The 27,282-nt window shown below is 43.3% G+C and overlaps 1 protein-coding gene across 2 annotated transcripts in view; it reads right to left on the bottom strand.

Annotated features, from left to right (window-relative positions):
* Nucleotides 1-27,282, bottom strand: part of HMMR (hyaluronan mediated motility receptor) — a 472,605-nt gene that overhangs the window by 391,231 nt on the left and 54,092 nt on the right. Inside the window, exons 3-6 of one of the 2 annotated variants that reach the window (XM_078653402.1) lie at nucleotides 26,666-26,757; nucleotides 24,351-24,428; nucleotides 4,118-4,306; nucleotides 3,003-3,089 (exon numbers count right to left, since the gene is read on the bottom strand). In XM_078653402.1, coding sequence (XP_078509528.1) covers nucleotides 3,003-3,089; nucleotides 4,118-4,306; nucleotides 24,351-24,428; nucleotides 26,666-26,757 — 446 coding nt within the window. The remainder of the gene's footprint in view (nucleotides 1-3,002; nucleotides 3,090-4,117; nucleotides 4,307-24,350; nucleotides 24,429-26,665; nucleotides 26,758-27,282) is intronic. The other variant, XM_078653403.1, reaches the window with a different exon arrangement.

Consider the following 27,282-nt stretch of genomic DNA (forward strand, 5'->3'; position numbering starts at 1 on the left):
ACTGGACCTAGTAAAGTACAGTGTGTACAGAGTCCACAGATGTTTGGCAGAGGCTAAAGTTAGATATAACCTTACCCTCTAAAGTGGTAGCCTGGTCGAGCAGTAAGGCAGTATCAGAGGACAGTGTAAAGCATTTGTTATATACACAGCAGTAAATGGTCTCTCACACTCAAGAACTGAACTCTAGGCCAAAGGTTTTGTGTCATAAGATATTGTTTTATTTTAGAAACAACAAGGTATCAAAATATACTCTCAGAATGAGTTACTTTAGTTAAATACTTTTAAAGTAGGCAATAGACTTTTTGATTACAATAGATACAGATGTTGCAATAGGCAGCACAATTTCAAACCCAATGCAACATTGAGCTCAATGGGAATTTCTAGTTATATGCAATTAGTTACTTTGTAGATTACTTTTCAAACCCCAGGACTGGATCCTAGATCCAATCCTGGGACATGTCCTGTAAACAGTTAAGAAAAAGCGTTTTGGTTACAGTATTGATTTAAGGAATATTATTTTATTATAAAAGTTGACAGACATTTTTCCAGTTGAAATTACCAATGTTATCCTATGGAAGGAAATTCAATTTGCAGGTGTAGTATGTTCACGTTACTTTGGTAATCCAGTGCTGGGCTCCTAGGTTCAGCACTGACAGCTATCTAAAACAGGCAAGTAATTAAGTTTTTATCGTTGGAACGATTTTTAAAGAATATTTGTAAGTTTCAAAAATAGACACTTAGAAACTTTTTCAGCAAAAAGCAGGCAATGATATCCTAGGGAAGAATATTCGAGTTACTGTTAAGTACGGTTAATATTACTTTTCAGGGTCAGTACTGGGCTGAAAGATACAGCACTGCGGTCTCTCCTGATAAACGGTGAGTAAATCAGAATTCGTTGTTCGGTTGATTTTAGAGGATTTTAACGTTTCAGAACTCCACACTTATAAGAATTTACAAGTGAAACCAGAAGTGAGTTATCGGCTTATAGGTAAGTACTCGACTGGCACTGTTAAGATTCTGAGTATAGACTCAGGGATCTCCCTGGGTCAGGAAGGTAGTTGGTACACCCTCAGCGGCACAGGGGCAGCGGGGTGCAGAGGTAGTTAGGCCCGATGTTATCCAATGAGAGGCAGGGGGCCTTCGGTTGGTGGCTGCTGGCTAGCAGCCCACGCGGATGTGGGAGCTGGGCTCCTGGTCACTTGCTCACGGCAAATGGGGTAGTAGGTTAGGACCAAGGTTCCACTGCCAAGGGCACTCTGGCGGCTGGGTGCAGGGTGCATTTGAGCAGTCTGGCGCTCAAGGTTATTCAATTGAGATCTTGAAAAGGGAACAAAGGCTGCAGGCTCGGGGACAAAGATTTTTCAGGAGGGACCAACACTTCGAGGGGTAAGTTGGGATCTTGGAGGATAGGTGGGCAACCGGAGTTGGCAACAGGAACCGGGAGGCGCCGAGGTGTCTTGACGTCGGGAAATCTTACCCTCTGCTTGTCACAGTTGGAGGGGTCCCTGGTTCAGAGGCTGCAGGCATCATCATGGAGGGTCCTTGGGCACTGGATTCCAGGTCAGAATCGCAAGAGGGACGTCCTCAGGGTCTTTGCCTACTCTGGCACAGGCCGGGCTCGGCAGGTGCAGAGTGTGCTGGATTCACGGTTCCTGGCTGGCCCCAGGGGTATTGCTGTTTGAGCAGAACCACTGCTCATGGGAGTCCCAGTCTCTAAAAGGGTCAAGGCAGGCAGGTCTGGGGTGCTCGAGGTTGCTGTCCGCAGGAGACGCTGGGATTTAGCATGAGCAGGTTCAAGGATCCACCCCAGAGGGCTGGGGCCAAGTCAGTTGGTGTCGTCCTCTTGTTAGCAGCTGCACAGCAGGTCTTCTCGTTGGTCTTTTCTTGTTTCGAAATCGGGATCCGAGGAAAGTTCAGGGTGCCCCTAAATACTATATTTAGGGGTGTTACAGGTAGGGGAAGGACAGGGACCAATAGGTTTCAGGGGGCATCTCTTCGATGACCTCTGTAGTGCATTTTACATTAAATCCCACACTGGCATCAGTGTGGGTTTAATGTGCTGAGAAGTTTGATATCAAATTTGTCAGTCTTCAGTGTAGCCACTATGGTGCTGTGGAGTTCGTAATGACAACCTCCCACCACCATATACTCTTAATGGCATCACTGCACACAGTGCCCAGGAATGGCCCTGGGTACTGTAGGGGCACAGGGCTCATGCACCTGTGCATACACCACTGGCATAGGGCACCGAGATAGAGGCCCAGATAGAGGGGTGACTGATGTATGCCAGGGCAGTGGGTTTGTGGGCATGGCACACTGGGATGTGTGCCATGTCGACTCTTTGCAGGTTGAGTGTGGAACTTAACAAAGGCAGTGCGTGTGCGTCAGGGTGCAGGGCCCCTAAGGGTGGCACAATAAGTGTTGCAGCCCTTAGGGGGTCTTCTCTGGTCACAATGCCCTGGGTACATATGGTACTATTAACCAGGGGCTGACGGGTGGCCAGAGATGACAATTGGGTTTTAGCTTCAACACAGTTTTAGGGAAGGAACACAGGCCCTGAGAACCTGATCGACAGGAGCCCAGGGCACACTCAGTCAAAGTACATCAGTAATTCAGCAAAAAGTGGGGGCATACCATGCAATAAAGATGGCACTCTCACACAGGGGCATGCAAGCTGCCAGCGCAGTGGCACTGTCCCAGTGAGATGGATCCCAAAGGAACCTCTTGCGCTTCCAGGCCCTAGGTACCCAAGGTACCATTTACTAGGGAATTACAGGAGGCAGAACTACCAATTGGGGTTTGTTTTAGGGAAGGAGCACCGGCACAGGGGAACTGGTTGGCAGGGACCCTGTGCACTACATTAGAAACCCATCAACCTCAGGCAAAAGTCGGGGGCTAACCATGCAACAGAGGGACTTTCTCACAATGAGAAACAATGTGTGGGTTTGAGGGATTGAAGTACCTCAGTAAAAATATTAACACAAAAATTTGAAGTTTCTTACCTTCTCCTTAACCTCAAGCTTATTCTTGGCTTCCATCAATTCCACACAAAGGCTGTTAATCTTTTTCTTTGTGCTGTCATCTGAAAACTAAAACAGAAGTTACAAAATTCAGCAAAAGCATTAGAGACTCTGGTCAAACCAATATTGCTTTAACAGGATAAGACAACCTATTGGAAGGTGGATGAGCTAGATGCCCTCCCACAGCGGAGAGTTGGGCCAAAGACTTATGGGACTGGGCAACAGCAGAGCTAATCCACATGAAGAGTTAGGAGAGGACAAACTGGAAGAGGACGTGAGGTCCTGGTACGCCAGGATTATAGAGGTTTCCATGAAAGGGGTCCTCACCCCACAAGAGATGGAGGGGTCTCATGCAGGCCACCATGGTTCTGGGATGATCATACTGTCTGGGAGCACCCAGGAACATGTCCTACCTCTGAATGGAATGTACTGCCATTTTCGGTATAATCTTCTGTGATGTATAACTGATGTTATGATTTTACCGTGATTCTGGATGAGCAATAAATATAATAAAAGTAAAAAATAAAAAAATCTATTGGAAAAATAATTCCTAAAAACGAATTTACCGAAGGGCAGTAGAGGACTAGAAGTCAAAGGAAAAACTCCCACTAGTGCAAACAGTTAAATGTCAATTGTATTTTTTCGGTGAGTAATTGTTTAATTCCATTAACATTACTGCAAGAAAATAACAGGTTTACATGGGACTCGGACACGACACATACCGTCTAAATAACTTTTCTTAATTCCTAGCTACTTGCAGTAATGAAAGGACATTTGGAAGACAAAACTTTCTATTTGGGAGATGTAACTGACTCCACAACCTCAAGTGGTCAGAAACAATTATGTAACATTTAAATGCAAAAGGATAAGTGTACCACCAGTGCTGCAGTCTAAATTTGTGCATCAGCGCATCTGTCCCAAGTAGTTGCACAAACGGCTAAATTAAAATCACAGTGCCCAACATCTTTAAAATTAGAAGGCCATTCTTTTTTAAACTACAGATTGTGGCAGATCAACCGTAGAGTTTGACAAGTTTCAGGGGACTGACCAGCATTACTAGCTGTTCCCAGCGATTCCCAATCTAGAACAAGTCTTACTTTGACTTTCATTAACTCATTAGCCTTCTGCAAGTCAGCAAGCTGTCTTTCCAATGATACTATGCTTGCTGCCAGAGCCGATTTTTCTCGAATTGCTGCAGTCAGTTTAGCTTCAGTCTTCTTAAACTCCTCCTCTAGGTCATGGAGCTGCTTGTCCTGTTCACCACGCTCTTTAACCAATGACCGGATCTGGAAGAACAGCAAGGAGTCAATGGTTCATAATAGGAACAATGTAAATGTTCTAGATTATTCAAGGTGTACATAAATAGCCGCTAGTCCCGCATAGCATCTCCACCTTACTTGGAACTACTGAAAACCCATACCATTTGGTGTTGGCTATTGGGCTAAGCATTATTTTGAAACCACACTCCACCCAAGCCACCTTCTCACCCCTAGATTATTTTTTAAATTCAAAGTATTTTTACATTTATTTTTCCAGGCACAAATTACCCTGTGCATGAAAGTTAAATGGGGTAGACTACTGTGCACCTCAAAATGTTCAGGCCACCGCCTTCTAGGTGTCAAATTAAAATAAACTTGTCCTAAATCCTTGGTAACGCAACAAAGCAGTCAGGTTTAAGTCAAAGGCAATGTAGAATGTATGTAAACAGTGCGTATACACTAGGAAAAGTCAGAAAGAAAAAAAAAAAAAAACAGGTTAAACTACACTATCAATTTTGAGAGCGACATTTTAGGAGTACAATACCAAAATGACAAAAATCTATTAGGAACCAGATTGTTTTCTTGGAAGGTTTTATCAGGTTTATTTACAATTACAATAAAGAAAAAAAAACACCAGGTTGAAAGGTTCTCACTGTAATCAGCACTATCAATATCTGTGTAGCCCTGCAATGCTTAATTCAGTATGATGACAAACATTATCCATCAGCCCTTTCCATAACTTCACAATTAGTCAATAGACATGCATACACACACACACACTTCTCTGCATTTATGGTGGGAGCTCATGTGATGAACTGCTGGTTTCTTAGTTCATCCAAAATTTCCAAATCCTCAAAAAAAAAAACCCTCATCCCATTTTGTTATTTATTTTTAATCTCCTCAGCTACACACAATTCGTCTGAATTCTGCAGCCAACTATCTAGCTAGAATTTTATTTATTTATTTATTTATTTCGATTTATATAGCGCTATATAACCCCGGGGTCTCTAAGCGCTTGTCCAGTAAAACACCACAGGAACCAAAAGAAACACTGCAGGAAATTTATATCCCTCCCCAGGCTTTCTGGAAAAGAACAGTCTTCAGCCTCTTCCGAAAGGTCAACAGATTAGGTTCTTTGCGCAAGTCCACCGATAGACTGTTCCAGGCCCCTGGGAGGGTGTTAGAAATGGCACGACCGCCCACTGTCGCCAATCTAAACCGAGGTTGCATGAGCAGGGTTGCTTCAGCAGATCTTAACACCCTGGCCGGTGTGTATGGGGTCAGGCGGGACTTGATGTAGCTTGGTGCCTTACCATAAAGGGATTTATGTGTAATGCATAACCCTTTAAAGAGCACCCTCTGCCTTATTGGGAGCCAATGTAGCTCACGCATGAGTGGGGACACATGCGTGTTCCTGGGTTTTTTGTGAATGAGCCTGGCGGCATCGTTCATCACCATCTGAAGTTTGTCCAGGAGTTTGAGGTAAGCCCAAGTAGAGCGAGTTACCATAATCCAGTCTTGCAAGGATCATAGCAGAGACCGCCCTTCGCAGGGTAGAATTGGACAATAATGGCGCGATCTTCCTAAGTTGACGCAACATGCCAACACAAGTTCCTACCACCGTGGTGACCTGTTTCCGCATGGAAAGCTTGTCATCCACATAAATGCCAAGGCTTTTTACCGCCACTGCCGGCTCCGGGGGCGGTCCAAGTTCCCTCGGCCAGAATCCATCATGCCATGGATTGCCGGCGATGGTAACAGGTAGAACTTCCGTCTTCTCCGGATTGATTTTTAAAGAATTCAGTGACATCCAGTTAGCTGTCTGCTTCAAGATGGTTTGCAGATTTGCTGGTGCCCCATCACCCATTTGGATAATGATTTGGGTGTCATCAGCGTAGTTATATACCTGACAATCCATCTGATTCAGAAGTCCAATCAGTGGTTGAAGGTATATGTTGAATAGCAGGGGCGACAGAGCCGACCCCTGTGGCACTCCACAAGAGATTGATGATGCAGTGGAGAGCAATTCTCCCAACTGAACTCTTTGTGTCCTCCCTAGTAAGAAAGAAGCAAACCAGGCGTGGGCTGTGCCCCGGATGCCCAAGTCTCATCCGCGTCAACAGTTGTGTGTGACTGACGGTGTCAAACGCCGCGGAGAGGTCTAACAGCACCAGGGCGCCGGGTATCCTCTTGTCTGCCCTATTTCGGAGCTCGTCTATGATGGACAGCATGACCAGTTCCGTGCTGTGGTTTGCACGGAACCCTGATTGGTTTGGTTCCAGCAGGCCATTCTCTTCTAGATGGTCCGAGAGGGCGGCCAGAACGTGCTGTTCCAACACCTTGGCCAGGAAAGGGATCTGGGAAATAGGCCTAAAGTTTTTTAGGCATTTCACATCTGCCCCAGGCTTTTTCAGCAAAGGGATCAACCTTGCTTCCTTAAAGGCATTAGGAACCTTTCCTGATGCAAGAGAGGAGTTCAAAAGATTCAGCACCTCCTCTTCTATTCCTGGCATGGCCAGTTTGAAAACGTCAGGGGGACAAGGGTCCGCCTGGGAACCCGACTTCACTCTCCCGGTGAGCCGGGGCAGGTCCTCTTTCGTGATGGGGGGAAGAAGCTCCAGGGGTCTAACCACCGGCTTTTTGGCCGACGTGGTCAGTGGGGGGCAAGCATGTATGGGAGTACAGGCGATTTCCGAATTAAGATCCGCAATTTTGCTGGTGAAAAAATTCTGAAATCTCTGGCAGTCCTCTAAAGTAAACTCCGGCCTCTGTTCTTTCATTCACCTTTTTGAGTTCATTTAGGACTCGGAAAACTTCTTTTTGAGGGTTTGTCGCTGTGATGATCCTTTCCTCGTAGAATTCTGCCTTCCTAGCTGTAATTGCCTGCTTATAATTCGCTAATTCAAGCAGATAGACGCTTCTCGCCTTCGTATCATAGGCTTTGCGCCAGGCTCTCTCCATCTTGCGCACGACCCTCTTTTTCTCCCTTAGGGAGTCGTTGTACCAAGGGGACCTCCGTCCTCTATTCACTAAATTGACCCTGCGTGCTGGCGCCACATGGTCGACCGCGCTACGGAGCCTCTCCTCTAGGTTACCACAGAGGGCATCAGGATTATCAGCTAAACAGGTCTGAGGATAATTCGCTGAAAGATGTGCCACCATCTTTCCACCATTGATGTTTTTCCATTTCCTCACCAGCCTCTGACCTACTGCCGGTTTCGGTTTGAGCAGGTTCATCAAGAGAGTTCCCTTCAGTAAGTAATGGTCCGACCAGACACACGGTTGTGAGGTTGTCGATCCCTGTACCGGTATTGACGACCAGACTAGGTCGAGCGTATGACCCTTCACATGTGTCGGTCCCCTTACCTGCTGAGTTAAACCTAGCGAGGATAATGCCTCGTCAATATGGCCAGCCTGCCCTTCTCTTGGGGTGAGCTCCCAGTGATAATTAAAGTCTCCCAAGATGACCAAATTATCGAACCTCGAGCGCATGTCCTGCACCAGTTTCAGAAATAGATCCGGGAACTCCGGCAAGGCCCAGGGAGGACGGTAGACTACCAGGACAGTTAAACAATCTGTTCCCAGCCTAAGTTTAACACCTAGAACCTCCGCCCCGCCTATATCCTCGGCCAAAATTGTTTCTCCGCGCATACGGTCAGTGAAGAAAAGTGCCACCCCTCCCCCTCTTTTCTCTCCCGCTCTGTTGCGATGAAGGACCGAGAAGCTTGCCGGTAGGGCCGCCACCAGATCCGGTATCCGGATCCGGATCTGGCATTTTAGCGCTTAACCAATGTATTGCCAGCCACCTCCTGGCTAACAGTAGCATTAATTAACAAATAAAAGCAGACTTCATTTACTTTTTGTGCAAGTGGCTTCTGTACCTAGCAAGGAAACCTGTGGAAGAAGTGGTTATTCTACACTTATACTTTTGATATCTGCGTGATACCTGCTCCCAGTAATCAAATTTAGGGACAGGCCCAGATAAGGTGACAATGTGGCCTCAGATTGAGTACATTTAGGACCCTGCAGATCTAGTATGTGCCAATACAAAAATAGGGCAACCCACTAGTCCCCAAGGAACTGGGTATAATCAATAAAATACAAGTGCACCTTGAGGAATCATACATCTATAACTTGATGCTTCAAACAGTCAAGTGCATGAACAAAATATTCAACAATCAGGGAATTTGTATTTTATACTTTGTATATGTTTGATTCAATCTATTTTATCACAAAAAAAACACCCGTAAAAACCCAAAGACTAATCATCAGGGAACAGCTCTTGCATGGATCCTGATTAGTCTTGTGTTTTTACGGGCCTGTTCTCGATTGTAGGTTCCAGAAACTAGAGCGATATCTAGGTGTTTTTCCATCAAGTAAGATCTCCTGTTACATGGTGGTGTGGTTTTGGTCACTACCAATCACGGACGGATTTTTAGGACTAGTGGTACGGTTTGATTAGTACTGGTTTTGCAAGTAAACACACATTAACAATTGTAGTATGGTGTGGTTTTTAGTTAAGCACTTTTCTGTTTGTTTTTTGCACATAGGGTGAATTTAATTCCATTATCAAATGGAGTTATGAGCCGACAATAGTGTTGAACTCAGGGTTTTCCCACATGTTGATTATGAATGTTTTTATTTTACTAGATTCACGGTGCAACGTTACCGTCCTGAAGATGGTATCATGGACCTTGTAGACCGTTAAAGAGACCGAAAAATCGATGCTATTACATCTTTTGTTTTCATTTAGGTTTGCTGATGGACAATGAAATTAATGTAAATAACTAAACAATTAATTTCCATGTATGGTTGATTTTACGCACTGCTCACGTTTGTTCAAAACAAAAAGGTGTTTGCTACTACTTTGTATTATATATACTGAGTCAGTAATATATTTGTTGCTGTATAATACATTTATTTATTTCTCGTTGATAAAATTGATTGAATCAAATATATACAAAGAATAAAATACAAATTCATGAGAAATTCCCCGATTGTTGAATATTTTGTTCACGAGTGTGACTGTTTGAAGCATCAATTTATAGATGAATGATTCCTCAGGGTACACTTGTATTTAGTTATTGATTATACCCAGTTCCTTGGGGACTAGTGGGTTGCCCTATTTTTGTATTAGATTGTAAGCGCAGACGCTGTCTGCAAGGGCCCTTTATAAAAAGTGGTTGGTCGTAGTTTTCGTATCTGTCTGCATTTTGCTAAAATTTTAGTTACTATATTGTCATTATTATTTGTCTAGAATTACCAATGTCAGAACAGGAACCTTTTACATATACAGAGGAGTATATTGCAAAGATAGCAGGTGGACCCTCACTTCTAGGACCCCAAACAAGTAACTCAAGCCATAATACAAAACAAAAAACAATACGCAATAATTTAGAAAGACTACATAACAAAGTAATAAGAACAGAATTACACAATAAATTTCTTACGGACTGTTTGAAAGACATCATTCCAGTAGGGCTACAAGTGCGAAATAGCCAGATTATTTTTGTCGATGATGACGACTTCAAAGTACGGTTCAGCTTCGTTTCAAATAAACGCTAACAGAGCTGGATGGTTCTCATTATTGAGACTGTTTTAAGACATATTGAAAAACTTAAGTGAGATTGCAGAATTGGAAAAACAAATACTAGAGGATCCTGCAACAGATGCTTGCGAGTTTAAGAAATTGAAAACAATAGCTGATTTCCAAAGAAACAACATTCTTAAAAAGACCATAAAGCTTCAAAAAAGGTATTAAACATTGTAGGGAAGGCACTTATCCCTATTTAAAGAAAGATTTTCTTCAACAGAACCCCAATCAGACTAATTGTCAGGGATGTGGAATTCCTATAGCCCGACGCCCAGGACATGTTGTTTGGGGTCAAGGGCAACACGTTTTTAGGTTTATTTTGTCCTTGGGACAAGTAGGCCCAACCACCTGCAGCACAAACCTTTTGGCTGCCAGGTTGCAGTACCACATTATGGATCAGGGAAGGAGACTATCTGCAGTTAAGGTAATATTTTTGCTCATATGTTACTGCTGTTCAAACTTGTATTTATGGTTCATTAATTGAAATCCTTTATTATTAGGGTGAGCGCTCTACTTAAATGTAAGCGCCGACTACACTGCTGACAGTGGTTCCAGAATAAAAATGTTTGCACACGTTTTCAAATGTTAGCAAAATGAAGCTTATGTATAATGCTCCCGGAATGCTCTCGGATTTGATGCAGATATTTGCAAAAGCCTGAAATCAAGATTGAGGATTCTTTGCTTTCAAAATAAAATGTTCATTAAAAAAATGAAAGCAGGAAAAAAAAAGCATTTAGCTAAACAACTGTAAAGTTTCAGGTACCCTTTCTTTGCATCATCATTTAGTAACATGTGTTGATGCATGCTAGTGTTTCCCAAAAATATTCATAACGGAAAATGAGTGTAACCAGTTTCAATATGATTATGGGAAACAAAAACAAACCAGCATTGGCAAAGCCAGTGGGTCTGAAATTAGTGGTCAGCTTTTTAGTTATGTCAACGTGTGACATGTTTATGCATGGTTTTTGTAAAACCTTATTGGGGTGCGAGCTGCTAGGCCCTCACCATTATAACAAACATTGGCAAAAGCAAAAATAGTTTTTTGGTCTCAAAACGCACACTGCCACAGTAGTTACTGGCAATGAACAAAAATACTTTGTGTGCCGATATGCTCCTTGTGAAAGAACAGAATGCCGTCAACTCAGTGAAGCCAGCCGAAACAGAACTTTAAGAAACACAAAAGGTCACAGTCAACGCCAGACCATATTAGGGGCCCAATTGTTAAATAAAGTCTCAAAAGTGCACCCAAGGTACATGTCCTTGCATTAAGGGTAGTTATGCGGCTTTCGTGAATTCCCAAGAATTTACAGGAGTAGGACAATAAATAGTACTCCTAGAAAATATTTGTGAACTGCATTTTTGTATGGGCAAATATGCAGATTTGCTCATGCGAAGATCTGAGTGTTTGCAAGTTCACTTTCCCTCCAACCACTTTTTTGCTAACCCTGGAAGAAGGTTTCTCTGTATGGGAATATATTAGAAAAGAGTTTTTGATACCCTTAAAACATGCATGTTCGTAGGTTTGCACTGACTTAAAAGGGCACTCTGACTCTGGAACTATTGCTTACGACTACCTTCAGCCTCAGTATGTAGATCTGCGGAAACATGGCAACATAAGGGGATGGCAAGTATTCAAACACTACTTTGGTATGAGTCCTGGCATAATCAAGGAGGCTATAGCAGAACTCTTATATAATGGGATTGCGGCCATAATTTGTCGCTGCAGTACATGGCACCAAGTGGGCAAGTGGATTTTGTTACAGGACAAGTAGATTTATGAAGCAACCTGCCCCATGGACAAGTAGATATTTTATTGAATTCCACACCCCTGAATTGTGTCCCAAAACATACTTCTTTCTCTGACACAGCATCTTCAAGCTCTGACAAAAATACCAGCAGAGGTAGTACTCCAAACTACAGATTTAGAAGAGTGCATAATCCTTTTTTATCGAGAGGCCAACTACCACAGAGAGGTCGGGCTCAGAACACGAGAAGAGGCCGGTTCAGGAACCAATACACTCTGGGGTTCCGCCAAAGAAACAGTTACTAGGAATGGTAAATTCAACCACTGACGAAAATATACCAGTAATGGCCAATCAGACTAATTAAACTATGGAAATAGTGCCTATTCTTTTATTAGTCTACACATGAACTAAGCTCAAAAATATTGAGCTCTTGAGCAATGGATTATCCTTTGTTCCAACCAATAGAAACGACTCATTTACCACCCAAGTTGAAATGTATAAATTCTTCAGAACATTATGGTTAAAATATTTTTTCAGTAAGACTCCTTGGACTACACAGAACAACATTACTGGTTTACAATGTTTTTCTACATTCTTTCCAGCAGCTAAACATATGCCCAAGGAACTTAATACTTTTGAGAATGTGGTCTAACTGAGGTAGACCAAATGTTCCAAGAAAGAAAATACATTAAATACAATTTTTCCAAGGACCAATATCTGACCTTGAGAGCACTTGCCAGTCGGAATGATATAATTGTTAAACCGGCTGACAGGTGTGGTAGCACCATCATACAGTATAAGACAGATTATGATGCAGAAGTACTAAGGCAACTGAATAATCCACTGTATTATGGAAAATTATCGAGAGATCCTACTGATCAGATCAGGAAAGAAATTGCAAATCTTACTACTCAAGGTTGTGAAGGTCTTTGGCTTAGCCAGAAGGAATTTGAATATTTAAACAAAAAAAGATTCTATCCCAGCGTTTTATTCGCTACCAAAGATCAATAAGGATAGTACACAACCCCCCTGGCAGGCCCATTGTTGTCCATCTATTCTACAGCCATTGGCTGAGAATACTGATTTTTTTCATCAAACTCTTTGTTCCCCATAAACTATCTCATACCAGGGATAGTTCAGATGTTATAACACAATTGGAAGGTCAACCATATGATACACAGATATCCTTGTGACAATGGATATAAAAGCTTGTATACAAGCATACCCCAAGCAGAAGCTCTCAAAGTCATTAGAGAGGTTTTGGACGAGAGACCTTGTCCACACCAGGTCCCTACTAATTTTATTGTAGATTGTGCTACAATTGCTCTAGAACAAAACTTTTATGTTTAATGGAGAGTTCTATGGCTAAGTTAAAGGCATAGCTATGGGCGCAATTTCTGCAGACATGGCGAATCCGTTTGTTGCTTCTTTTGAAGATGAAGTGATTTACAATAATAATCCCCTTCATTCCCATATAAAGAAATATCTGAGATACATTGATGTAGGTTTAATATGGGAAGGCACCTTAACTAAACTACATGAGTTTCACTCTTGGCTTAAGGAGCAGGATACCAAACTGCAATTTACGATTGCATGTAATAAACGGTCATTCAGTTTCCTAGATTTAACTATTTAGAATGAAGAGGGTCGGTTATCTGTGAGCCTCTATACAAAACCTACAGTGAGGAATACGCTGTTGAAATATCCGCGCAACTTTGGCGATAATCTTCCTTTTGGGTAGTTTCTGCGGATTAGACGCAACAGAAGGGAGGATTATTTTAAAGAGGCTAAAGTTTTACAATCCAAGTTGGTGATAAGAAACTACCCTTACAGATTAGTGAAACTCGATGAAACTGGCTTGGTATTATGACAGACAGACCTTACAAGTGAAAAATCATCATGAAAGGGAATCTGATGCGATCACCTGTGTCACAACGTTTGGAACCAAGTCCACTATAATCAAAAAAATAGTGTTGAAAACTGGCACCGTATACAAAAAAAAATGGAACCACAATTAAAGCAACCTCGGTTTGCTTTTAAAAGGGCCAGAAATTTAAGAGATCATTTGGTAAGAGCATACAATGAACCTGCTCCTGTTACTTTACAAAATATGTGGGGTTTAATGCCTGTAGTGGGGCATTATCCATGTGGATATTGTGCAGCCACAATTGTTGCAAAATTGTGTATTCTAAATGAAAAAGAATGGATTTTGCGACACCATTCGAATTGTCTTTCCAAGAATGTAATTTACTGCATACAATACCCATGTTCCTTATTCTACATTGGGAAAACAAAACAAGAGGTGAAGAAACGAATTATGGAGCACCAATCGCGCATTCGTAAAATTACAAATGTACCATTGGTTGAGCATTATTTAATCAACTCACATACTCCCTCAGACATGAAATGGTTTGTGCTTGAGATTAAGAGTTGCAGATTGTCGATAGTCTGCTCACACAAGAACAGATGGATTTGGTCAGCCAAAAATGTGGAAAATGGATTGAATTAGTTTGTTGAATGGAACAGGTTGGCAACTTTGTAGAATCTTGGTTGGGGACCTGTATCTGGTAATATAACCCTCATATAACATATGAATTTAGTGTTATATATAGGATGCTATACATATATACATGTTGAGGTTTCCACTGAACTTGTATACTGATTTTATGACTATGATCTATATTGCATTAATGATGTACAACACAGTTATTGACATCTACTGTGTCTAGTTTGTGGTCCCTTGTTTTACTACTGCAGAGCTTGACAATAGGGCATTGCTTTTATTAGGTGTGTATTTCGGATGCAATTTTTATCTATTTGTCGTTGAGAGGATGAATTCAATACATCCAAAATGGCCAACACATTTTCTGACCGGATATAAAGCGGAGGCTATAGGTCTACTTGGACGCTGCGCGTGCATCTGTATTGATTGTCATCTGTGTCCTGTGTGTTCCCTGGTTTCACGACTGCTGGGCTTTACAATGGGACATTGCTTTTGTTAGGTGTGTATTTTTGATCTATTTTCGGTTGTAATCTTACTTGGTTTGAGGGGATTAATTTAGTACACCCAATATGGCTGTCACGTATTTTGATGTGATACGAAGTGGAGGTTATAGATCAACTTGGACACAGCGCCCGTACTCTGTCTGTTAGTCGAGTGGAGAACAGATAGATTCCGGTTCATTAAGTCAGCGCTTGAGAATGTCAGTTTTTGAAGTTTTATATCCTAAGAGTCTCTTCGGAGTGTGGTTGTAAACTATTTTGGCATTTCATGTTTCAGGCCAAAACCTCTGATTCACATGTACGACTGAACAGTAAGTACTGCGTTTTTAAGGTGAAAATGATGGTGAATCATGTGTGCATTAATAAATGGGTCATAGTGTAGGACATGTTTTTGGTTTTTAGATTTGGAGACAATTTAAGTTAAAGGTAAGAGGAGGTCCCCGTTTATGGTACAGCTCTTGCATGTATCCTGATGATTAGTCTTGTGTTTTTACGAGCCTGCTGGCGATTGTAGGTTCTAGAAAATCGAGAGCTATCTGGGTAAGGTAAGGTAAGTTTATTGTGCATAGTTAATTAAAACCAGTACAAAACATTTTACAATAGAAAATGTTTAAAATAGAATAAAAGGGTCTAGTAGTTGTAGTCATGTAAAAAGACCCAAAGTGATTATCTAACAGTCTTTTCCCGGGGTGAGGGCAGGATAAGTCCTTGCGACCTAACGGCTGTCTGCTAGTTGCCTGTATGAGTAGTCACCAGTTGTTTGGGATTTTGCAGTCTTTGCTCTATCTTTTCCAGGAACTTGACATATCTGCAGTTCAGTTTTGGTATATGCAGGGTTCAAGCAGGCGAGTATACCGCTTGCCTTCGGGTGCTCGTCCCCATCTGCTTGAACTGTTCCTTTAATAGCTGTTGGCGGGCTAGTCTAAGCTCTTCGCAGAGACAAGTCATGTGGAGTATGTCTCCTTGCCCTTGGTTGCACAAAGGGCAGGCATCTTGGCTATCACTCCTGAGCCATGGTGGAAGATGCTCTCTGCTAGGCAGAGCCCGTAGTCTATATTTCAAGAACTTCATTTCTATGGTTTTTGAATAACCCTAGCTGAAGTATGCTTGTGGCGTCAGGGATTTGTACGTGTTTAGTGTCATCCATGCGTGGTTCCTTTTTGCGAAGGCGGCCTTGTCCTCTATTAGAGAAAGGAATTTGAAATTTTTCCAGACTAGTTTTTTGAATGGATTAAGCCCCAGTTGCATGTCCCAGAGTTCAGTTGCTTTGACGGTCCCCAATGCTGCCTTCAGGTAAGATCGTGCCTGGGATGCGTGCCTGTTTTGTATGTCTTGCCACAACAGCGAGTTAAGTGCATCAGGCGTAGCAGAGCGGAGTTTGTGACAACAAATAATGTAAGCTCCCTGTCTTGCGAGATCTTGTTTTTGCAAGCCGAACTCCAGCCTTACTTGCGCGGGGGAGGTGTAAGGCTGGAGCGAAAGAATTGTTCTGTAGGCTTTGACCTGGATGATGTCTAAGTTTCTGGAATCTCTTCCTCGTAGTGCCTCACTGCCGTAGGAGATTGAGGGAAGTAGTTTAGCCTGGATGACTTTCAGGTAAGGTGTCAAAGTTGGCCCTAATAGTTGGTTGGCTAGGTTTTTCAGTGTGGCGGCAATCATAGTCCCTCTTCTTTTTGTTTGCTGCATCTGCTGGACAAATGAGCCTTCACTATCAAAGATGACTACCAGATATTTGTATTTGCGTGATGGCTCTAGTTTTTTGGCCGCCCAGAATCCAGGACTTGTGGTGTTTGTTTTTGGTGTTGATCGACATCGTGCGTGTTTTGCTCAGGTTTATTTTTAAGTTGTTTTCAGTTGCGTAGTTGTGTGTTTCAATGAGTAGATTCTGAAGGCCAGTGTGAGTGTGGCTAAGAAGAACAACGTCATCCGCGTATAATAGATTGCTTAGAGTTTTCCCTCCCAGCCTTGGGAAATGGAGTTGCAAGTGTTGAGTAGGCTTGGTAGATATGCCATAAATAGGTTAAACAATATTGGGGCAAGCACACAACCTTGTTTGAGGCCTTTGGTGGTGCGAACTTTGGATGACAGATGAGTACCGCCTCCTAACTTCACCTGCACCCAGGTGTCAGAATGGAGGAGCTTCAGCATATTTAAAGTCGGTTGCGGTATTCCCCCATTGGGCTAGTTTCCGCCAGAGCATGCCTCTCTCAATGTTGTCAAATGCTGCACTGAAATCGATGTAACAGGTGCAGTGATAGTTTTTTTGTTTTTGCTGCATCGATAATCAGTGAGATAGCCAGAATGTTGGTTGCTGTTCCAGTGTTTTTGCGAAAACCCCTCTGGTTCAAGGGTATGATCTGGTTTGATTCCACCCAGGACACAATCGCCTCTAAGATGATTCCCGCGAAGTATTTTGCCTCGTTGTCGAGGAGAGCTATTAGGCGATAGTTGTTTTGTCGCCTTTTTTGTGTATGGGGACGATCGTCGACCCTCTCCAGGAGTCTGGAATGCGGTGTAAGAGTGATTTCCACAAATCGTGGTTGCATGATGGTGGCCCATTCGGTCTTTTTTTCCTTAAACAGGGCTGGCGGAATACCGTTGGGACCTGGAGCTCCTTCTTTCCTGCCCTTAGAGATCTGCTTTGTGATAAGGGCTATCTGCTGGGGATCCGATGTTGCCAGGGTGTCATTGGGCTGGGTTTGCTCTTTCTTGATGAGTGGATCTAATATGGGCATGGTAGCGGTTAACTCTGATGTTACTTCTTTGCACTCCTGGATGTTCTAAGGGATCGTTAAAATGGCATGCAAGGTAGTTGGTCCATGACTCTTCCGTAATGTGAGATCATATGTCCTTATGTTGTGGGCGTAGGATCTTGTTCACTGTATGCCAGAAGCGGGCACTATTGTTGCTTTTGGAATCGTGTAATAGTTTTGCCTATGCCTCATTTTCTGCGTTTTTTTAATTTTCCATTTTGTATGGTTGAGCTCACCTTTGATTTTTCAGTGTGGCACGTAAGTGTGTGTTTTGGGGCGCTGATCGCAGCTTCCGTAGGGTCAGGTTTACAACCCTTTTTTGTGCCTTCGTTGTATTCTTGGGCCATTTTTTAGGCTGGTTTTACTGCTCTCTTTATTGAACTTGCTTTTGGGGGCGGTCTTGGTTGCCAGTTCTTTTAGTAAGGATTCTGTGTATTGTTCCCAATGTGTATATATATTTGGAGGGCAGTGTCGGCCAGAGTGGTTGAGTTAGTTGGCGTGCATTTAATTCTTTTTTGATTAATGGATTAGATCTCCCCAACATTTTGTCTGGCCGGATTGCTGTTGGCGTCTTTGATGTCATGCGGCATTCCTGGGGGCAATGGTCGCTTTCGCCCTTGTCCCCCATTCTGAACCCCTGGATGTATGGAAATAGGGCCAGGCTAGAGAAGGAATAGTCCAAGATGGAGCTAGCTGTTTGTGGGTAGAATGTTGCAACTGGAGGGGAATCAGTCATAAATCTTCCGTTTAGTGCCCGAAGATTTTGATGTTCTTGATCTTGGAGTAGGGTATTATTTTGGCGCTTTCGCCTGTTTAGAGGGGAGCTTTGTGTAGGTATACTGTAGATTGCGTTTATAGCCAAAACCTCCTCGTCTGATGATGAACCAAGTACGTTTTGGTTGAAGTCCCCTGTCAAGATGAGAAGTGGATTTTTCATTTGTGTGACGTACTCCGCCAGTTGGTTCGAGATTTTGTTTGAATCCTTAGCTCTGTTTTTGGGATGAACAGATGCGTTGACAATGCATAGTTCTTCTTTATTGCCAAGCTGTAGTTTTATCTTTACTGTTAGAGTTGAGGATGTGGATGAGTCCATGTGGACAGCCGAGGGTATTGTTGAGGTGGATATGTATGTAGCCAAGCCTCCTGACTGATGACCAAATCGGTTAATTCTGACTGCTGCTGTAGAGTAGCAAGTAAAGCCCAAGATGTGCTTTGTGCTTGTTAGCCAGGTTTCTTGCAGCATTATTATGTCAGAGAGATATACTTTAGAAAATCAGGGTCGTCCATTTTTGAGGTTAAGCCATTTATGTTCCAAGAGCAGATGCCTATGGATTGTGCCTCACCTCTTGTTTCTTCACTTGTTTGTTGGTGGCTTCAAGCCTCTTCGGGATGTATAAAGATCGTTCGAGACAAAGTTTCTCTTGTTGGTGCACGATTTTGGTATGATGCTCCCCTAGTGCTAGCTTTTGCCCATTCCTTAGTGCCACGGATGTTCATGTGTGGTGGGCTGTCTCGCAGGGGCTGGATTGTGGTGAAGGTGCAGGTCTGATAGTTCTGAGTCTTAAGTTTCGACTGCCGTTGTGGGCTCTGGCTCAAGGCCCGTAATTGCCGTCTTTCTGTCTGTTGGTCGCTGCCAGGGGCTGCTGGCCCTTGTATTGGGAGAGCTCCCCAAAGCACCCTTGAAGACACTAAAGATTTATGCCTGTTGAGTCGCTGATTCAGGGCTGGTTCTCCTCAGAAGAGGTGAGGGATAGGCTGGTCTTTGCTGAGGGACCAGAGTAATGCCCCAGGATTTGAAGTGCTCTGCTTCCGCTGTGATTAGGTCTACAACGTTGCTGGAGGACCACACTGTCCTAGTCTCCTCCTGGCTGTTTGGATATAAGGCGGGCAGAAATTAGACGGAGATTAAGTCCTTGGAGCATATCCCCCCAGGTTTGGGATACATTCCATTAGTTTGAGAATATTGCCTCGGTTCACGAAGTCCTGCCGGCCTTGTGAAGTATATTCCGGGTAAAAGACGAGAATCTCAGTGGATTGTTTGGCTCCTTCCACGTGCTGTTTTATTGTTGTGTGAGATGCTTGGGCTACTGAGCCGCAACCAGACTGAGGCTCGTGGGTTGCCAAGTGTTTGCCATCACGTAACGTGATGGAGGTGTGTGTTTTTGCTTTAGTTAATGTTGGTTGCTTTGGTGCCGTTTGCGTCACAAGTGACCATTTTGCCTGCGAGTGCTCTGTATGGATGGGAGCAGAGTGGGTAATCGTGATGGGGGTCGTTCTGGTTTGTTTCCCAAGTTTTGCAATCGGCAAGGAGCCTAGAATGTTTTCTCTGGCCCCCTCCTTGGGGGTAGGCAGAGGAGATCTCATACTTACAGCTGCTGTTTGTGTCCCCCGGTTAGTGGGCTCGTCAAGCATGTCCCCTTGGTGAGGAGGCTTCCTGTTTGGCGGTATTCGGTCTACCGCTTGTCAGTCAGGGACCATCTCTTGGTCTTTTGAGAACCAGATTGGCTGTGTGAGCTGGTTGGTCTTTGTTGCCGCTATACTAAGTGCGTCAGTATAGCCGGTTTGGTTTTCGAATGTACGAAGTTGGGGCCCTTGTCCTTGTTTCAGCAGGCTGCCGTTTGGGATTTGCTGCTGGGTTGGACAGATGGGCGCATCAATTTCCCCTTCTGCAAGGTAGACATTGCTTGGGGAGACCGGATGTTTTTCCATTTGTGCCAAGGAGGATGGGAAAGAATTTTGTTATTGTGGCAGTGAGATTTTTGCTTGCGCCCTTTTCTTTTTTGTTGGCGCCGTTGTTTTTTGGGGACTCCAGTCCGGGTTTCCTCCTCATTTGTTGGGGCATGCTGGGCGGTTAGATTTGTGCCGGGTGTTTTGCTCCTGCTGTCGCCTTCTTCGGGCTTAGTGGGGCCCGTTTTCTTGATTTTGTTGCCTCTGTGCAAGTTCTATGTCGCCTATAAGGTCAGTTAGCATTAGAGGCAGTGTGGCTAGTTTGTCTACTGCCTGGCTACAATTGAAACTTAGATAGGTGTTTGTTTGTGGTCTTACTATCAAATTGTTCAAGTTGCCCAGCTTGTTGTCGATTCCGGCTGTGAAGACTGCCAGGGTGTTAAGGACAGGGGTGTGGAATTCAATAAAATATCTACTTGTCCATGGGGCAGGTTGCTTCATAAATCTACTTGTCCTGTAACAAAATCCACTTGCCCACTTGGTGCCATGTACTGCAGCGACAAATTATGGCCGCAATCCCATTATATAATAGTTCTGCTATAGCCTCCTTGATTATACCAGGACACATACCAAAGTAGTGTTTGAATACCTGCCATCCCCTTATGTTGCCATGTTTCTGCAGATCTACATACTGGGGCTGAAGGTAGTCTTAAGCAATAGTTCGAGTCAGAGTGCCCTTTTAAGTCAGTGCAAATCTACTAACATGCATGTTTTAATGGTATCAAAAACTCTTTTCTAATATATTCCCATACAGAGAAACCTTCTTCCAGGGTTAGCAAAAAAGTGGTTGGAGGGAAAGTGAACTTGCAAACACTCAGATCTTCGCATGATCAAATCTGCATATTTGCCCATACAAAAATGCAGTTCACAAATATTTTCTAGGAGTACTATTTATTGTCCTACTCCTGTACATTCTTGGGAATTCACGAAAGCCGCATAACTACCCTTAATGCAAGGACATGTACCTTGGGTGCACTTTTGAGACTTTAACAATTGGGCCCCTAATATGGTCTGGCGTTGACTGTGACCTTTTGTGTTTCTTAAAGTTCTGTTTCGGCTGGCTTCACTGAGTTGACGGCATTCTGTTCTTTCACAAAGAGCATATCGGCACACAAAGTATTTTTGTTCATTGCCAGTAACTACTGTGGCAGTGTGCGTTTTGAGACCAAAAAACTTTTTGCTTTTGCCAATGTTTGTTATAATGGTGAGGGCCTAACAGCTCGCACCCCAATAAGGTTTTACAAAAACCATGCATAAACATGTCACACGTTGACATAACTAAAAAGCTGACCACTAATTTCAGACCCACTGGCTTTGCCAATGCTGGTTTTATTTTGTTTCCCATAATCATATTGAAACTGGTTACACTGATTTTCCGTTATGAATATTTTTGGGAAACACGAGCATGCATCAACACATGTTACTAAATGATGATGCAAAGAAAGGGTACCTGAAACTTTACAGTAGTTTAGCTAAATGCTTTTTTTTTCCTGCTTTCATTTTTTTTAATGAACATTTTATTTTGAAAGCAAAGAATCATCAATCTTGATTTCAGGCTTTTGCAAATATCTGCATCAAATCCGAGAGCATTCCGGGAGCATTATACATAGCTTCATTTTGCTAACCTTTGAAAACGTGTGCAAAATTTTTATTCTGGAACCACTGTCAGCAGTGTAGTCGGCGCTTACATTTAAGTAGAGCGCTCACCCTAATAATAAAGGCTTTCAATTAATGAACCATAAATACAAGTTTGAACAGCAGTAACATGAGCAAAAATATTACCTTAACTGCAGATAGTCTCCTTCCCTGATCCATAATGTGGTACTGCAAACTGGCAGCCAAAGGGTTTGTGCTGCAGGTGGTTGGGCCTACTTGTCCCAAGGACAAAATAAACCTAAAAACATGTTGCCCTTGACGCCAAACATATCCTGGGTGTCGGGCTATAGGAATTCCACATCCCTGTAAGGAGGTGGAGTTGTAGGTCAATTTTATCTGATTGATATTGCAGGGCATATACTGCTAGCTGTATTGTGTTTAGTAGTGAGAGCCAAGTTCTGTTGCGGTCGTCTTTTCGCCGCTCTTTGGGGAGATGGGCGGAATTGCTTGGGTTGTTGGCGGTCGAAGGGGAGTTAAAGGAATGAGGGTCTTTAAAAACTGGTGTGTGGGTTGCTAACATGTCTGCCCATTCCTGTGTGTTGAGGTAGGACTCTGTAGCCCTGCCGTCGGCTTTCCCGCTTAAGTTATGAGGACTAGAAGACGCCTTGCCCGAGGGGCTTAGTGTTGAGCCATATCTACCCAGGTCTGTGGGTGGGAAGGCGCCTGAACCTGCTGCTGTGAGGTGAGGCTTAATTGGTGTGCTATGACTGTGGCTCGTGGATGGTGTACCCTGCGCCAGGCTGGAGTAGGTTTCCTTGGGGATAGCCGGTGTTATCTGTGATGGTGTTGTTGTCCATTGGCCGGCCCCGGGATCCCCTTTGCTTGATCGGTTTAGGCAGTTGTACAGTTTCTGGTTTTTCAGTTGCATTTGGAACTGAAGTAGATTTTGAATAGATATCGGACTCAACCAGTGGGGGTCGCAGGACATTGCCCTGGCTGCGAGTCGTCCAACCGGCTGAGTAAGTAGATGATGGTTCCTGCTTGGTGGTTGAATCGAAGAGTTTTCCTCTGACAATGGGTGTCTCCACGATCCCAGAGGATATGCTTATGCTGAAGTTCCTGTGCTCCGAGATGCCGCCTTGGTGAGGTTCGCCCGTGGGGTTTTCTTAGGCCAAAATACTTGAGATACTTTCACAAGGTGGAGGTAGTAAATTTGTCGGCCTTAGCAGTGAAGGGAGCAGTGGGGTTTGCAGCCCCTGTAGGTGTTTGTTGCTAGAGAATATTGCTGAGCCCACGTCTTTTAAGAAATCAAATTTGGTGCATCTTTTGGGTTGATGACTTTTTTTGCGATATGTAGTTCGCTTGCTGGTGTCTCTTGAGGCACGACCGTCAGTGATCCCTGTGTTGTTTTGGAGCTGATCAGCCCCGACGCGTGCTCTATTAGGGGAAGGTTCGGCTCCATGCCTGTGGGGGAGTTTGGATTTGTCTTTTCCTTGTCCTGGTTTCCCTTCCCGTTTTTGCCTTCGATTTTTTCTTTGGCTTTGACTCCGGGGACCCCCTGGCCTTACCAGCCCTCATGCCGTTAGTAGTCCCCCGCTATGTGGCCTGGAGCTTCTTCTGCGTGTAGAGTATTTTCCCTATCGCTCTCCCGCTGCTCCCCTGTGCCTCCTATGCCTTCTTGTGTGCCTCGGGTCTCCGGAGCCGCAGTGTCTGGCGCTCTCTGGGGCAGGGGCAAGGGTAGTTTTGGGCAGATGGAAAGGAGTAGGGGGTGGCTGGCTGCAAGCGGAGCGCACAGGGGGGCCGCTGGTCAGTCTGACCTGGTCGGAGTGCCTGTCGGTCAACCCCCTGGGCTCTTACTTCGCAGATGCCTCTCTGGCTTTAATGATTGCAAAAAGGGACATTGCACAGCACTGGGGGGGGCACGCCAGTCACCTACGCTGAGACAATGGAAGGAGGGTCTTCACTGGTGCATGCTCAGGGAGAAATCGGTTTATGCAGCAAAAGGATGCCCTGAGAAATGGAATAGTGTGTGGGGGTCTTGGAATTATTACAGAGGAGATATGTGTTCCAACAGCTCCAAAACACGAAACTGAAATTCTAGAAACCCCTTGAAATGCTCAAAATACTACACCGTGATTGGATTTGTTATGTCTCATGCTGCAATCTAAAACACTGTATGGTTCCTTGCTCGTGTATTCGGTTGTCTAATAAAAAAAAGTTAAAGTATAGATGACCGATCAAAAACTGAATTCAGAAAAGCTCCAGCCTTCCTTTATAGTTACAATTTTGCATTTTTATTTTTTTTAATATTGGTTTCCAAATTAAATAAGATGTTTCATCATTTGTGCGTGTGTTTCATGAATGCCCGTTTCTTTATTGGTTGTGTATTATTTTGCGCTTCATCTAACAAGACAATTCGAAGGAGGATGACACAATGAGGAGATAATATTAAGTCACAAAAAAAAAAAATCAAACATTTGGCTTAATTTGGTGCAGAGAGAAAGGAATTGGCAACACAAATAGGTTGTAACTACATGGTATAAATTTGAAGCAACAAGGAAAACAGAGCTTCGAACCAATGTCCTTCTGGCAACCAGGACAAGAAAAAACACATTTTTCTGCACACAAGCTTTTGTTGATTGACACGAGCATACCTCCTTCTCCAATGACTTTTGTTTCTTCAGCTCTCGCACAAAATCTGAATCCTTCTCAGACTTACGACTCAAGTTTGGCTGAAAAAGGGTAACAGCAAAAGTCAAGATTTACAGCAAAAAATGTGTTTCTAAATTACTAATATAGAAAAGTTAAAATAAAACAAAAAAACACTAAATTGGTTGCCATTTAAGGGTGTGTACAGAACTGAAAGTTAAATTAGCCCCTCACAATATATGTTCTCATAGGCCAAGTTTTACATTTCATAGAACGGAATAAGATATGTAGGAGGAAAACAAGTTGCATTCAGACCGCAAAGCAAGCAAAAAAATAAGTGTCACAACATAAGATCTGTGTGAATTCTGTTGTATTATTGAAAATGCAACATAACTGGTAGGTTACAAAAGTCTTAAATGCAGCCTGAATTAGTGCTAGTCATTGAGGGGCTGCTGCGCGCTATCCACCACCATGGTTTGGCTGCCACCTGTATACCTCAGTGCGGTGGCAAAGACCCAATTTATTGTGATCTAGTGGAAGTACTTTCTAGCATCTTGGATCAGCAGTTTCACATCTTGGCCTACGTCCGAAACTAAAGGCTACTAACATTACTTCATCTGGTGAATTCTGCACTAGGGCACTACACATTTTGTTTTAACCACAGTATTGGCTCCGTAAAAATAAGGTTTCAAGTCAGTGAAACTTGATGGGGGAGGGGGATGGATAGGGTTCTCTAGACAATGCACGAGTTGCTTTGCCTTCAGTAGCTTATGATTTTCAATGATCAGAAGCAGCTTGCACTACACACAAAAAAAGTGGAGATCCCAGCTCAAGATGTGCCCTTACCATCCGATTTAACCACTCATCATCAAGTAGTTAACTTGATATCAGCCTTCTAGGGAATTAATTGAGCGGTCCACAAAACAAATTGACCCATGATTGTTATGGGTCTTTAGGAGGGGCTCGCTCTGCTCTTTTGCCTAATCTGCTCAGATGAGTCCAAACTCCTGTCCAAGGGCACCCTTCATGTGTGATTTAGCCCCTACCTCCTCTAAAGTCAGAAGCACTTCAGGGCCAATTCCCACAGGATGGACCCACCTTTCACATCCTGCAAGCTATTTTACATGAGGAAAACCACTTATCAATGTAATTCCCTGCCACAAAGCTAAGCACAATGCCCTTGGGTACTCTGGTATATGCTTTTTTGTCTCCATACATGCCTTAGGCTCATAGTTTTTGTCATGATTACAACTCCACTGTATGTAAAGTGAATTATTCCTTCACTCCAAACTATCTGAACTCAATATTAGGTCAATACTCCTTGCGATTTTTTTTTTGTTAAATGTAACATTTAATTTGTTCTTACATTATAACTAACTTGTTTCCTCCCCAAACTTCTCTTCTGCATTTTCCCTCCTCTTTACCTTGCCTCTGACCTTTCACAATTTCTCTTTTCCTATTGTATGAATACTTTAATTCTCGCTTTCTTCGCTGCATTTTCCTTTCTTTCCCCCTTTATATTTTCCTTTCCTAATGCGTTCCATCTTTTCTTCGCTTCTTTTTTCTCCCCCCCCCGATGAGCCTATTCCCTTCCTACCACCACGCCTGGTACTATACGGGTTTCTCCACCGATTAACTACGCAATTACTATTAGCTTCTTATATGTATATTGATATTTGATCTTGCAGCCCTGATGAAGCTCCATGGCTGAAAGGCCATAGGAGGCAAAACATTTGTAGGCTGTGCCACAAGCCTTTTGTTTCTGTTGAGTTTTCGAAGATTGACAGTAAAGAGTCCTCTCTACTCCCAATAAAAGGATTTCATTCCTAATAAGCGAAGATTTTAATTTGTTCTAACACTTCTCAGTAATAAAATAACCAGGGACGGGGATTACCATTGCGGAGAACAAGTACTTTAAAAAATATCCTCATTTATTATGCAGGAGGGCAAAATATCTAGGCCCATTACTCGCAACCTCGTAAACCGCACAATGTCCTTGTGCAGTCAAGGGTGGCAAGACCCCCCCCCCCCCTGATAAAACGGGACAGAAAATAGGTTAATCTTAAGTCTAAAAACAAGCAGCCCTTTCAAGTTTCAGAATACACTAATACTCCTTGATGGTGCAATTTATATCCAGAGAAGCACCAATGTCTACACAAACCACGAGGTACTGCATCCAGATCCCCTTTTCCTGAAAGAAAAAGGGAAAGAACGAATCTTGTGTCAATCACATGCAGAAGTCATGTACGGTACAAGACCTGGGTAACGAAGGCAGGAGACAATATACAAACTAGCCCCCTTAGTAGGTAAATTGTCTTACTGTTGAGCCAAGAGAAGCTTGTTTTCTAGGACGTGTTGGTGAGGAAAATTCCCTTTCATAATCCAGACTTTGCGTGCTGCCAGCCCCATCATCTGCAACAGGAGATACAATATTTACAATTGCACATTGACTAGAACTAGAGAAACTGCAGACCAAGACACCCATAAATTATGAAAAACACTAACAGGACACCTTGAGGGGGGGGGGAAATAGCACTACATTTATATATAAGAGACCTGTATTATTTACCCATTAGGTCTACATGCACCATTTAAAGGACCAAATTAACGATGTCTGTTACTCATACACAACTAGGTTATAAGCATAGGCACACATGAATAAACTTTTTCACCTACAGTTCTGTTACACCGGTCCAGTAAGAATTCCCCTCCAATTGGATAATGTGACAGCAATGCAATTTAAATTGCAGAAAAAGCATGTGAAAAGGTGTTTGTCAATAAACAACTTGACGGTTTCAAGAATTATAGGACACGTGGAGGCCATTGAGACAATAGCATGGTTATTGACCACTGATAATGCATTTTTGTCCTTTTGTGGATTGTGTATGTAAGAGCACCAGACGCCGCCACCCTCTTGACGGCAATAGGATTGTGGTG

Source organism: Lissotriton helveticus, chromosome 7 (genome assembly GCF_964261635.1).
Source record: "Lissotriton helveticus chromosome 7, aLisHel1.1, whole genome shotgun sequence".
In the NCBI taxonomy this organism is placed as follows: domain Eukaryota; kingdom Metazoa; phylum Chordata; class Amphibia; order Caudata; family Salamandridae; genus Lissotriton; species Lissotriton helveticus.